The 12,905-nt window shown below is 40.2% G+C and overlaps 1 protein-coding gene across 7 annotated transcripts in view; it reads right to left on the bottom strand.

The window, feature by feature from the left end:
- Positions 1–1,047: 1,047 nt before the first annotated feature.
- bcorl1 (BCL6 corepressor-like 1) overlaps positions 1,048–12,905 on the bottom strand; it is a 34,574-nt gene continuing 22,716 nt past the window's right edge. For 5 of the 7 annotated variants that reach the window (XM_085433012.1, XM_085433037.1, XM_085433021.1 and 2 more), the window contains exons 4-12: positions 12,619–12,748; positions 11,929–12,393; positions 9,603–9,790; positions 9,157–9,423; positions 8,892–9,058; positions 8,257–8,402; positions 4,938–5,015; positions 3,735–3,906; positions 1,048–2,784 (exon numbers count right to left, since the gene is read on the bottom strand). In XM_085433012.1, the coding sequence (XP_085289138.1) occupies positions 2,439–2,784; positions 3,735–3,906; positions 4,938–5,015; positions 8,257–8,402; positions 8,892–9,058; positions 9,157–9,423; positions 9,603–9,790; positions 11,929–12,393; positions 12,619–12,748 (1,959 nt within the window). In that variant the 3' untranslated portion in view covers positions 1,048–2,438. The remainder of the gene's footprint in view (positions 2,785–3,734; positions 3,907–4,937; positions 5,016–8,256; positions 8,403–8,891; positions 9,059–9,156; positions 9,424–9,602; positions 9,791–11,928; positions 12,394–12,618; positions 12,749–12,905) is intronic. The other 2 variants (XR_014915296.1, XM_085433048.1) reach the window with 2 other exon arrangements.

Genomic DNA, 12,905 nt, shown 5'->3' with positions numbered 1-12,905 from the left:
TGCTGCTTTCAGCTTTAAGTACTGACAGACTTGCTGACATTTGTTTATCAGCATCAAATGACTAAACCTGCAGCTCTGTTACAGACCAGGAATACTATTACAGCAACAGATCACCAGCAGGGTGACAAAGTCTTTCTACAAGCAAGTCAAAACAACCCCGGGAAATTATTCTGATCAGTTATCCAGTTAGATTTAGTTTTTAAAAGATTATTATTCGCCCCTGGAAGTTATACATCAACCGCTGTGTAAAAACCAAACAGCTTTTACACATTTTTCCATATTCTTTACTGTGATGTTGTTAATTTTTGGTGAAACATAGCTATAAATTGGTTGCCATATAGCATATACTGTATAAACAGAATAGGTGTATCCACACCTTTTTAGTCAATAATTTATTCTTTCCACCTAATTAAATTCTTTGTTGTCAGTTATTTATTTTTATGAGCATTTTTAAGTTGTTGTTGTTGCAAAAACCTGTTAATAGCCAGAAAAAAAAATCATGATCACTGCAGCCCACAATGATGGGAACAACCATCACTGGACGGGTCAAAGAGCAGCCTGCTAGAAAGCATGCAGTCACTTATCCCTTCCCACACTGACACTTGTAAACAGAAGTTACCAGAACAAACTGAAGCTGAGGTCAGCTGAGTGGTTTACAGCTTTGAAACTATACCTCACCGTTTGCTCAGCTGTCATTAAACTGTAAACTTGTTCATGATTTTGAGCACACAAATGACTTTTTAACAACTTAAAAGGTGACAATACAACAATTCAGCTACAGGATAATCTTAGGTGCAATAAATAAATACAAATGCTATATTAAGATACTACGAGGGCAGGCAGGGCTTTATTGTTTGCTGAACAAAGGGAGGAAAAGCTTATTACCGAGCTAAACTCAACTGTAAAGCAGTTGAAGCCCCTTTCTTGACTCAAAATTCTTATTAATATTGGTATTATTATCATTATTATTAGTCGCACCAGGAAATATGTCAAAATTGGACTTTATACATAAATTTGACATAAAAGACATTAAATTGTGATTCACAATCATGCTTTATTCTTGTTTATTTCTTATAAAAGAATCAAATAAAAGGCTCTCTGAAGATCTCACACTTGTTGTATCCCATTTTCTTTAACTAAACTATACTTTTCTTTACACCTTAAGTCTCTTCATCTTAAATATCTTTTGTTAGTTTGTGACTTCAAACCAAAACTTCATTGATTGTCAACACAAAATCTAGTGTAGCACCAGTACAATAAAACTGTACTTTTGCTTTTTTTCTCTCTCTTTTTTTCTCCTTTGTTTTTGAAATACTGTTTTTGAATGAAGGAGGGAAATCTCAGAATAAAGGGATCCTAATAATAAGTACATTTCAGAATGAAGCACCAACCATAGAAAGTATTTTTCATAGATAGGGTTGTCAGATACACAAGAGATCAAATATATTAATGACTATTAAATTAAGCACAACAAACAGTGTAAATAAAACACTGCAACACAAAGCACTCTGGGAGCTGGAAACACCATATTGGGAAGTTGGGGGACCGTCGTGGCTCCTCTGGACTCCAGAGATGGTAGAAAGTTTCCTCTGAGAGAGATCCACAGGATTCTGTATTAGGACGCGTAGAGAAGACTACTGTCTGTCCAGTTCTGTAAACAAACTCTGCGCCTCAATGTCCGAAACAGCCTTATTTGATACTGCAACCAGGGACCGGAACAGCTTTCGCGGGCCTGCCTCACTATGTGAAATGCACAGGAAAAAAAATCAACACTTTAAATTATCAGGTCCATTCAGAAATGATCTCGAGGACACCGGAAGTGAAAAATGGAAAGGAGGCTCTGAGCAGGTGATTAGGTCTGAATGTTATGTGCCACGATCTCTTCTCTGCAGGTCTCCAGATCTCTCAGGTTGACAGAGAAACCATCTGGGCCAATGGCCTCCCTGACTTAAGCGTCTTAGCTGTACGCAAGACTTCACCAAGATAAAAGCCTTGGATTATCTCCCGTCGAAAAATATCGCTTTCCCTCAGGAACAAACTAAAACAAAAAAGTCCTAAACATTATCCGTCCTCTGCCACAAGAATACATTTATAGAATCAAATGTGTTTACCCTGATGGCAAGATATACATATACACTACCATGTACATACATAATTAATAAAAAGGTTTACTCAATAGTTCTCATGTATTCAAATATACCTATAGATAGGAACCTGAAAGCTGCTATCCAGCATCGACAACTCCTGTGTGCAGGTCCTTCAGATGACTTCTGCCAAAGGTCAGAGGTCATCGGTGGAGTGTCAGTCGTTACTGTAGCTGGAGATAAAATCTTTGACCCTCGTTACAACGGACGGAGAGGTTTCCACTGAGCTGCTGCCTGGAGGGAAGGCTGACAAAATGACAGTTTGCGTGGTGCTGGGGCGCAGCTCAAGAGAGGCTATCGGCTGTGAGGCTTCCCTGTGTTTGTCACTACCTCTTCCTCTTCCTCCTCCTCGTCCTCTTGTAGGATGTGAATCGAGGAACCCAGTAGTCTCTGGAGCTCCGGTACACAACGCACCAGATCCACAAGTCCGTCTTCGTCCTCCTCTTCTTTCTCTTCCTCCTTAGTTTTGCTTTTGTAGGGAGAAACCAAAGCGGAGCTCACCTGGCTGACCGATACCTGCCTCCAGAGCTCAGCGTGCGACAAACTCACCACCTCCAAGTGTGGATACCGCGCCCGGAAAATCCGCGCAGACATCTTCAGGCGCTTCAGGACATCCGTCAGCAGGAACCAGTTGCAAAAACTGCAAAAGCAAAACATCAGACATCAGCTGAAGGTGGCATGCACAACACGAGAGCTGGCAGTTTAGGTGTAAGCGTCGTCAAATGAACAAACATGAAACTACAGTCCAGTTTTTTGTCCAGACAGACAACAAAAGCAACAATATATTAATGCACCACAGAGACACTTATTAAGTATCATATCGTTTCAAGTGTCACAAAGCAGTGGCATAACCTGAAAAAAATATGGTTGCCCCAAAATGATGGGAAATATCCAACTTTGCCCGCTTGCACACTGGTTAAGAATCCTTCCAAAAAGTCCTGGATCCAGATCAGCTTCAAAACCAAATCATTACTAAGCTGGGCCAAGCCCCAACTCTGGTAAATGCCCCATGTAAATCCCTCAAATTTCTGAGTAATCCTACAAAAATGCAACAAACTGAACTAAACCCATAACCTATTTGCCAAAGGTAACACATGCTGAGGCAATGACCTGATCTATTAAGGTTTTCTTTGCAGAAATAACATCTCCCCATACTAGCATCACCATCTGATAGTAATTAAAGTACCTGACCAATGAAACTGAAGCTTAAATATTGTGTTTTTGAAGACAAAAAAGCAGAAATATTTCATATCATCCTGTACTTGTTCCCCTTTACACGCAGGAACAATAACAACTCATGACATTAAAGATGTTGGGTTGGAACATCATGCAGATATCTTTAGTACATTTCCAATAAATGTTTATGTACCAGAAGCTGAAGCAACTGCTGTTTACTTATAAGTCTTAACCATCAGTATCTGCTATCATCATAGCCTATCTGCCCTAAATTGCTGTAATTCTTAGGCATATTGCAGAGCGGTGACCAAATTTAGATGACATTTGAGTGGCCTGATATTGTATCACCCCCCAAAAATCTGATTTATTACCGTGTGGTTTGTCGCCAGTAAACTCTCATCGTTATGAACTTACCCCTGTGTTAATGACACCTGCACGTGATAGCAGGGTAGCAGAGGCTCCGAGGAGAACTCGAACATAAGACAATCTTTGTCCGACTCTTGCTCGGTCTTCCCCGTTACATTCTCCTCCAACTCCTGGTTCTGCTCAGACAGCAGGAAGTCCCAGCACGGCTCCTGGTCAGTCTCTGTGAAGGGAAGAGTTCACTGAGGTGAGAAAGGGAGGAAGAGCGGACAAGCTGGCTGTTACTGTACTAATGAACGAGGTCTGCATGCCCTCTAGTGGGCAGTATATACCAACAGTTACACACATACAACTGGTGACATATAAAAATACACATAAACACACTTCATGGTGTCAGTCACAGCTTCAAATATAAAAGCAGATGAAAAAAAAGAAGAAAAAAAATTATATATATATATATATATATATATATATATATATATATATATATATATATATATATATATATATATATATATATATATATATATATATATATAATTTTTTTTTCTTCTTCACACACACACACACACACACATATATATACGCGCCAGTTAGAAGACAGTTGGCTTAAAGGGAGAGGAGCTAAAACAGCTTTTTTTCCAGGCAGGATGAAGCACATGTTCAGTCAATGAATAGAAACACTGAACTGGAAATGAACATAAAAGTCTCCTTTAAACCTGTATGGAAACAAAATACAAACCTCTACAGTGGATATATAAAGTGCACAATGACAACTATAATATCCATGCTGCCATTGACTGGCAGATTTTGATAAAATGACTGAAATAGCTGGCATTACTCAATGAAAAACAAAAAAAACTAAAAGTTAACAAACCGCTGCAGTTATAAAACCTGATTATCTTTTGTGACTCAGACTGTTCAGAAGCTGTAGACCACTTTGTCTTTAGTCTCCTTCAGTCCTTCCATGCAACTCTAATCCTGCTTTCCTTCCACTAGATAACAGGCTCCCTGTGGCTGTTTACAACAAAACACGGATGCTAATACTCAAAGCTAACACCCCCTCCACGTACCAGTGGTCAAGCTGGAGCCCAGTCTATAAACTGGCTTCCATTCCCTGTGACTCAGGAGCAGCATAGGAATGCAATTTCAATTACTTTTATGCCACCATGCTTACAAATTAAAGCTGGGTATTTGATTGATCAATGGGCTGACATTCAGCAGACTGACAGGTTCAGCGTGAAGGTTACTCACCGAACAGCGAGCTGCTGTAGAAATCCCAGGGTAAACTAGGATCCTGTTCATTGCGGCCTTCCAGGTCTGTGAAATATTCTGGAGAAAAGAAAAAATACGTGGTATTATTATTTTTTTTTATGACTCTGGCTGTTTGCATGTTATGACTTCTACGTGGAAATATGTAGATGAAGGCTGATGCTAGTGCTTGTTCTGGACCAAGCAAAACGTACAATGGTATAAGGGTGAAAGAAAAGTGGACTAAATTAAGACCATCAGCAAAGAAAACAAAGTTAGAGCTTGTGCATGTGATACGGTCCATTGTGTAGCTCTGTGCAGCTACCAGTGCAAGGAGAAAACAGGCCATCAGAGCTGCATGTCTGTCTTTCTGTACCAACTACTGAGCCTTCATCTCTCTGTTTATCTGTAGCCACTTTCACACATGCACTGCAGCAGAGCTGCTTGATTATGGCAAATATAAACACAGTTATTTTAGTCAAAACTGAGATCACAATTATTTAACACCACTAGTCACAGACTTACAGAAAAAACTCAATAAAAATAACCAAGTTGTCTTCTTTACTGTGGCTTTCATTAAATTTTAACACGAATTCTACAAAAAATTATTTGATAAAACACAACGAAAGAGATATGAGCTGAACTAAACAAGCCACAGCCTGGTGGAGTGTAATTGTGAGCTCGTAGAGAGCAACAAAATTAAAAGTTTGGCGAACTGAAAGACGAAACAAAGACGGGGACCTCTAACTTCACTGTGAAATAGAATGCAAACAATTTACCCTGATTATTTTTAATAATTGTGAGAACCCAAAATTGTAAGTAATCTTGTGTCTATGACAATCAAAGTGCCCTAATAAATGAGATCGGACAGTAAATGGTGTTTGCTCGGTAGGCAGGGGTGATGTCTGACAGTCTGAATTCACAGCGAGTGAAAATGCGTCATGTGGCCTGCCTCGTGCATGCTCATCTGAGCTGCCACCCTTCACCTCAACCAGACAGTACAGTGAGAACGTGGCTGACATCATCCATCTCCTGTTGTGTGGTGCAACTCTGGATAATATCCGCACTCTATTCTCTCAACACTGTTGATGTGTAAAAACTGCCTGGAGATGCACGTACGACGTGAGACTAATATGCTACCCAGATTCAGCAGCAAGCAAACACTGACTTATGTGAATTATTTATTGTTTAACCTGGCAAAGTGCTGAAAAGACACCTTTAGCATTGCATGAAAGTGGTCATGTTTATTAGGGGTGCAACAATACTCGTATCGATATTGAACCGTTCGATACTGTGCTTTCGGTTCGGTACGCATATGTATGAACAATACAACATTTTTTATTTATTTTATCAACTTACGATGCTGTCTATGTTGAGCGCTCAGTGGATCTGCGTTCGACTACTCCGCCTAGGCTGCACTGTCGAGCGCAGATCCACTGAGCGCAGCGCAAGCTGGCAAGACAGAAGCTAAGCTCGTTGCAACATGGCAACTGCCTCAACGCTACCCGAAATTGAACCTCCCCCACCCTCATTCAGATCTGGCGTTTGGAACTATCTTGGTTTTCATGTGAAGCATGACCCTGATGGTAAGCGAGTCATGGACTAAAGTAAAACAGTATGTCGGATGTGCCACGCAATGCTCAATTTGTGGGAACTAGTGCGTCAGCGCAGTTAGCTTGTGTTGACACCGTCCAACCCCCCACGGTAACTTCTTAACGGAGATTTGCCGCGTTATGGCGTTAACGTCATTTCAACGGGATTAACGCTGACGGCACTAGTGGGAACACAACGAATATGACTGCACATTTACTCCGACATCATCCTAGTGCAAAGACAAGTGGAAGCAGACAAAAACAACAAGCAAGCATGCTACAAACTTTGCCCGACTCATTTAGACAGCCGTTAGCACAGGATTCTCCTTATGGGGACCTGATATGTTTAATATGCTGCTGAGAATATAGCCCAGAAGAAGCGTATAGTAGAGCTTTTATTTTGGAAAGAGCCATTTCTCTGTAATAAACTCTCTTTTCCAAAGATGAGTGATTCCTCAATCAGATTTCAGCAACATTAAATTTAAAAACTATACTTTTGAGTTAAAATATATATTTATAATTTTAATAAATGATAAATTAAAAAGGCATGAACATTTTTTGTATCGAAAAAAATATCGAACCGTGACACCAAAGTATCGAACTGAACCGAACCGTGAATTTTGTGTATCGTTGCACCCCTAATGTTTATAACAAGCTGGCTTTGGTTTTTTTTCTTGCAGCCACACAAAGCAGTAACTTTGGATGGGGAACAGTTTCTGAGGAAAGCAGATTTTAACTGATTCCAGGGAGGCAACTTACAGCAATCATATGTCATCCTTCCAAATGCTTATTTATAAAAATTAATTAAAAGCTTACGGCACAAAAAATGATTTGTTCAGAAAAGTTTTTCTTCTGTTTTTACAGAACAGCAATCTATTAAAAAGTCCTTCCAAATTTAACAGACATGTCAGAGCTCATCACCGCAGCTTTTTACTTAAATTCTCCTTGTTACTTAAAAAAACAACAACAAAAAAACCCCTAAGGATCCTGGTTCTTATAACAAACACACAGTGATGTCTCCTAATTGTTTTCTAACATCCAAACACACAAACACTCTCTTGGATGTGTTGTGGTTCAGCATCTTGCCCAAGGATACTTCAGCACATTACCAGGAAAAGTCAGGCAGGCATCTGTCCACAGGTTTGTAGATGACCCACTCAGCCACCTGAGCCACAGCCACACCCATATGTTGCTGATTTTCTCCAACTCACAAGTGCACTGGACTGTTATCTAATGTCATATCTGCTTTGTGTGATATCAGTTGACAAACCATTCCTAACAGGATTAAGCATAAATCAATCAACACCTAATCAGTCACAAGACATATTTGATGAGCTCAGTTTGTTTCAGTTTAGTAGTACACAACCAAATTCAACTGGAAAACAACAAAAACAATGATTTAAACAACTGTCAGGCTCTTTGTGGATGTGGAAGAAGATTTGACTGAAATTCTTATGTATTCTTCATGTAACCTGTATTGTTCAATTCTCAAAAGCGATGCAGTGGGAGTGGGCGCAGAGTTTACTAATGTGTTGACACACTGCTTGATGGATGACTGTAAAGTTACAACTTCAATGATTTATTTTCCCGTCTCATTCTAAATAGCTTTATGAAAGCATTTGCTGTGTCACCAAATGTTTGTTGATGATTAAAAAAAAATGAATTTAACAAAGAATAAACTGTTAATCTCTTGTCCAGTGGTGTAAAGGTGAATATGAAGGGTGAACTACCTGTGAGGAACTTCTTCATGCTTGCACTATGTGCCAATTTGACTGGTGTATGTCCAGAGTAGGTCGCCAGAGTTGGGTCTGCACCGTGGTTCAGAAGCAACCAGACTATTGGTAAGTTATCACTTGCTACTGCATCGTGAAGTGGGCTGAGGGGAAGAACAGACAAAACACAAAAGACTTTTAGCATTTGCACAACTTTACATTACACAGAAAATATTGAAGACTGTAGGACAATGACATCTAACTTTAGTTATACATGCTGTTTCCAGGGGTCATGCTTAGATTTATTACAAAGGTTACACATATGACAAGTAACTCAAGAAGAGTCCTGCTAGAAGAAACTTTTGCAATGAAAGACCTCTGGGCAGATATTTTGAAGCATTATCTAAATAGTTTAACTTCAATGGTCATGAGGACATAAAAATGTCATGTAGACAATCCCCAGTTTAATCTTAAAAAATTACTAATATGCCCCAAATTAAGTCTTTAAAAAGCTTATCTTTAAATAGGTTTTTAAGAAACTTCCACCACCATCTTTTCTGTGGTTGAATCTCATTTCAAGATTTTTCAAGTAACACATCTCTCTGTTATAAAGTCTCTGATGAAAGCCACTGTCATGCTGCCTGAAGCCTCACCGTGTTCCATCCTGAGCACTACAATTGACATCTGCACCATTGTTCAGCAGCATCTGGACAATCTGAGTCCAGCCCCGGGAGGACGCCTCATGGAGAGCTGTGTAACCGGCATTATCACGCCGATTGACCTCCCGGATGTCCTTTTCGAGACAATACTGGACTACGTCCTGCAGAACACCGGAAGGAAAGATAAACTGTCAGATTATCATGCATTTTTTCCACTGATGTCAAAATTCCTGTTACCAGTAAACGTGTCGGGTTGTACCTGATAGCCCAAGCGCGCAGCACGTTGCAGCAATGTCTCCCCTGCATTTTTATTGACAATCAGCCGGCGAACCTCTGGCGGAACGGGCCTTTTGGTCAGAGAATCTGGACCGCTGCTTCTTCCTGACGAGCTTTTCTTTTTAGATGGAGAGGATGGCAAACTTTTTGGAGCTGGTGATGGGCTAACTGGTACTTTTGCATCAGCTCCATCATCATCCAAGGTGAGGGAGGCGCTACTCTTGCCCAAACTGCAGCGTTTGGTCTTATTCTAAAACACAGATTTACTGATTAGAGAACTTCCAGCTGCCATCACAAACGTGAGAAACATAGATTTCAGTCAGGCCACAGGGGGGCACTGTAAGCTTGTATATCCATTGTACCTTGTTTCTATCAACTATGCATGATCTGTGATGGGCTATCCTCCCACAAGCAGCATCGGCAGCTTACCTTCGGCTCATCACTGTCACATAGGTGTTTGCTTTTGCACTTCCTCTTCCCTGAAGGCTTATCATTGCACTCTGGAGATTCTTCACTCTCCTGGTAGCGAACCGATCCTGAGCGAGTGACTGACGGTCTCTTGGGAAGAGGCTCTGGACTGGGGGCAGCGGGACTCGGACAATGTTCCACCTGTGGAACTGTAATGGCAAATTAGACCTGCCGTTATACTGAGTGGTAGACAGGAGATACACCAACAATCCTAATCTTTACACACCACTCATTTATCAACACTGCACTGATGCAGCTTTGTGCTCATCCCCATCTGCCAAGCCTAACATGGAGAATGGAATAATTTAGGTGCTGATATCAGACTGTCTGGTACTTCTGGAAGCTTAGCCATCTTATCCACGTAAACAAGAAAACTGCTGTTTGCCAGCTACTCTACCCTGATTTTACAATCTTATGCTCAAATCTGCCATGTCCTAGCTTTTTCTCTACATATACACTCACGATGCATGTCATTTCCACACTAACAGATAGATGATGTGGATCTTCTGAGAGAAATATATAGATATAGACAGACAGACCCCAAGCTGGTCTCTGTATTATTGTGAGGTTTTACCTTACAATATAATATAAAACACCTTGATTTGGTGCTATAGATAAAACTGAATTTAATTGAATAGAACATATATTAAACATAGGAAAAATTTAAAATAATGACATCTGTAAATACATAAATAAATAATACCTGTGAGTCAAAATCTCAAGATTCAGACAGTTTTTTCTACTTTTTCCTCAGTGGGACAGAGCTGCTCGATGAAGTTCAACTTTTTAACCATAATTTATTTGTGTAATTTCTTCAGAAAAACCAAACCAAGGTGATTCCTAACAGCTGATGGTTTTGCTACTCACCAAAGCCTCTCTTTCCATCATCTTGCCTGGAGCTGAACTAAACATGCCACAGATTAATTGCACAGTCCTACTGTATCATGTCAGCGAGAGGGAATATCATTATTAACATCATCCTCCCAGGCGCTCAGCTCTAGCTGTGAGCACAGATTCTCACCCTCACCTGCCTGCTCTCTACATCTTTGGTTTTCGAGGGGCAGCCAATCAGAAGAAAGTTATTGCAAAGGTAGCGGAGCTAAAACATCTTATTACTGCGAAAAAACAGCCAGAGACGCAATGTGAGCGGGTCCCAAGCAAAACCTTTGTGAACCTAAGTACTGAAGTGACTACCTATCACAGGGTATTAAATACGTTAGACGGTTACCTTGGCAACCGTAGACTGGAATGTCTGCTAGCGACCAGCTGTCAGCGACAACGCAGTGCGCAACAAGCATGGACACAGCTTGAGTCTCCAAGCTAAGTGACAGTTTGGAGTCATTCATTCTTAAATTCATTAAACAGAAATTTCTTTCATGAACAATCTCAGAACTCAGGGAAAACCAGCATCGTCACCTGTGAGTAACTAAGTTATCTACGAATATGTGTATTTTATTTAACATTTACCTTAAATGCCATAACATCTGGAGGATTTTGGCTTTTTAAAGCTTTACTCAGCTCTATTTTGACCAAATAAATATGGAATTATAATGGAAGAAAAACATCAAAGCAACATGAATTGGTCATTTTTGTTACTTCTGTACTAAAACCAACCATCAGAAAAGATTAAAGTGAATACACAGCAAACTAGTTTTTTGTTGCTAAATTTATATGTATATGTATACTGACTACTTCACAGAGTAGAACAGAGCTTTACATTATTGTCTGTACCGATTCATTCATCAGATTTTTTTTTTTTAAAGAATGAATAATCACTTAGTCTATGAAACGTCAGAAAAGATGACAAATACTCGTCACGAGCCAACAGAGCCAAATGTTTTGTCGCTTTTTATGGTCAGCAGCCAAAAAAGGATTAATGTATAATGGTATTAAAAGAGAATAATTCAGGCTTTTTTGTGAGGCTGTTTCTAACTAATGTTTGATGTGCTTGAAGGACTAAAAAACAAGTAACAATAATTTTTATTTTCAATTACACTTCTGACTATTTTCACTGATGTTTTTGAAAAATAAATGAATTAAAACAATTAATAATTTAAATAGCTGAAAATAATTTTTTAGCAATTAAGTAGTCAGTTGATTAACTGATTAGATGCCTACTTACTACCGGTCATTTAGTGAGCTTTGGATTGCATAAAAATATTCAACAGCTGCTGTATTCAAATGTTGAACTTCATTGATTCTCAAGTCATTCTCTTTTAATACTGTAATATGTGAATCTTTTTCTTTTTTAACCTTCTGACCAGGATAACTTTTAACTGATCTCTACCTTCTGGGACTCCAGCGTCCTTTATCAGAGAGTTAGATTCTTCGAGGTGTTCTCCATCTTCCAGCTTGTCTTTCTCTGTGATGTAGTCCCCAGTCTGATACTTCTTATTACGACATCGCCGACGTTTCTTACGAGATGGCGTATCGCCCTCAGCGCCAGATGTTTTTCCCTTGCCCTGTAGCGTACGTTCCGGCAGAGGATTTGATCGAGGCCTCCCTCTCGGACGGCGAACAGGTTGGGGCAGAGTCAGAGAGGGCGAAGGGGATATTGGGGGAGGAGGCATTGGCGGGGGTGGAGGGGAGGGCGTCGCAAAGCCCCAGAGGTCAAGTCGAGCGTCATCAACTCGCCGCCGCCTTCGCCTCAGTCTTGGGAAGGAGCACTCTGTGGCTTCGGCCTCCTTGGTGGATACGGCGGGACTAATGAGAGACGCTGAAGTCTCCAAAGTCTGAGGACTGCTATCTGGAACTGATTAAATCACATCTGATTGTTACATTCACACCAGACTCTATGCTGAGAGTAAGACTGAGACACTGACTGCAGGTTACTTAGCTCTAAAACTGAAACTGAACCCAGAGTAATCAAACCATATACTACAACAAAACTTTTTTAACTAAATAAAAGTATCATTAAATTTACATTTTTGTAAAAAATGTAAAAGCTATAGGATTAAGGAAGAAACAAAGACTCTACCTGATTTGTTGCAGGTTTGCTGCTCGGCCTTGCTGGGACTGATCTTTTCCCTTGGAATCGCCTCTTTAGTTGGAGGGGAAGGTTTTCCCGCTGACAGACTCTGCTCCAGCACAGGTGCACATTGTTTCTTCTGCAGAAATACACAGGGGACAGAGTGAGCACGCTCTATTGGAGGTTATTGATCATGAGCCTCTCGTGGTGACAGAGAGGATGCAAGAGACTCACAATAAGCCCTCGAAAGTGAAACCATCAGTCATAACTTAATAATATGAAAGGGAGCTCTGAAT

The sequence above is a fragment of the Copadichromis virginalis genome, linkage group LG2, assembly GCF_057382275.1.
Source record: "Copadichromis virginalis isolate Kocher_CV1m ecotype Utaka linkage group LG2, C_Virginalis_male_GT1.1, whole genome shotgun sequence".
NCBI lineage: Eukaryota > Metazoa > Chordata > Actinopteri > Cichliformes > Cichlidae > Copadichromis > Copadichromis virginalis.
The sequence above is the reverse complement of the archived record's forward strand: the minus strand, read 5'-3'. Positions and strand labels throughout refer to the sequence as shown.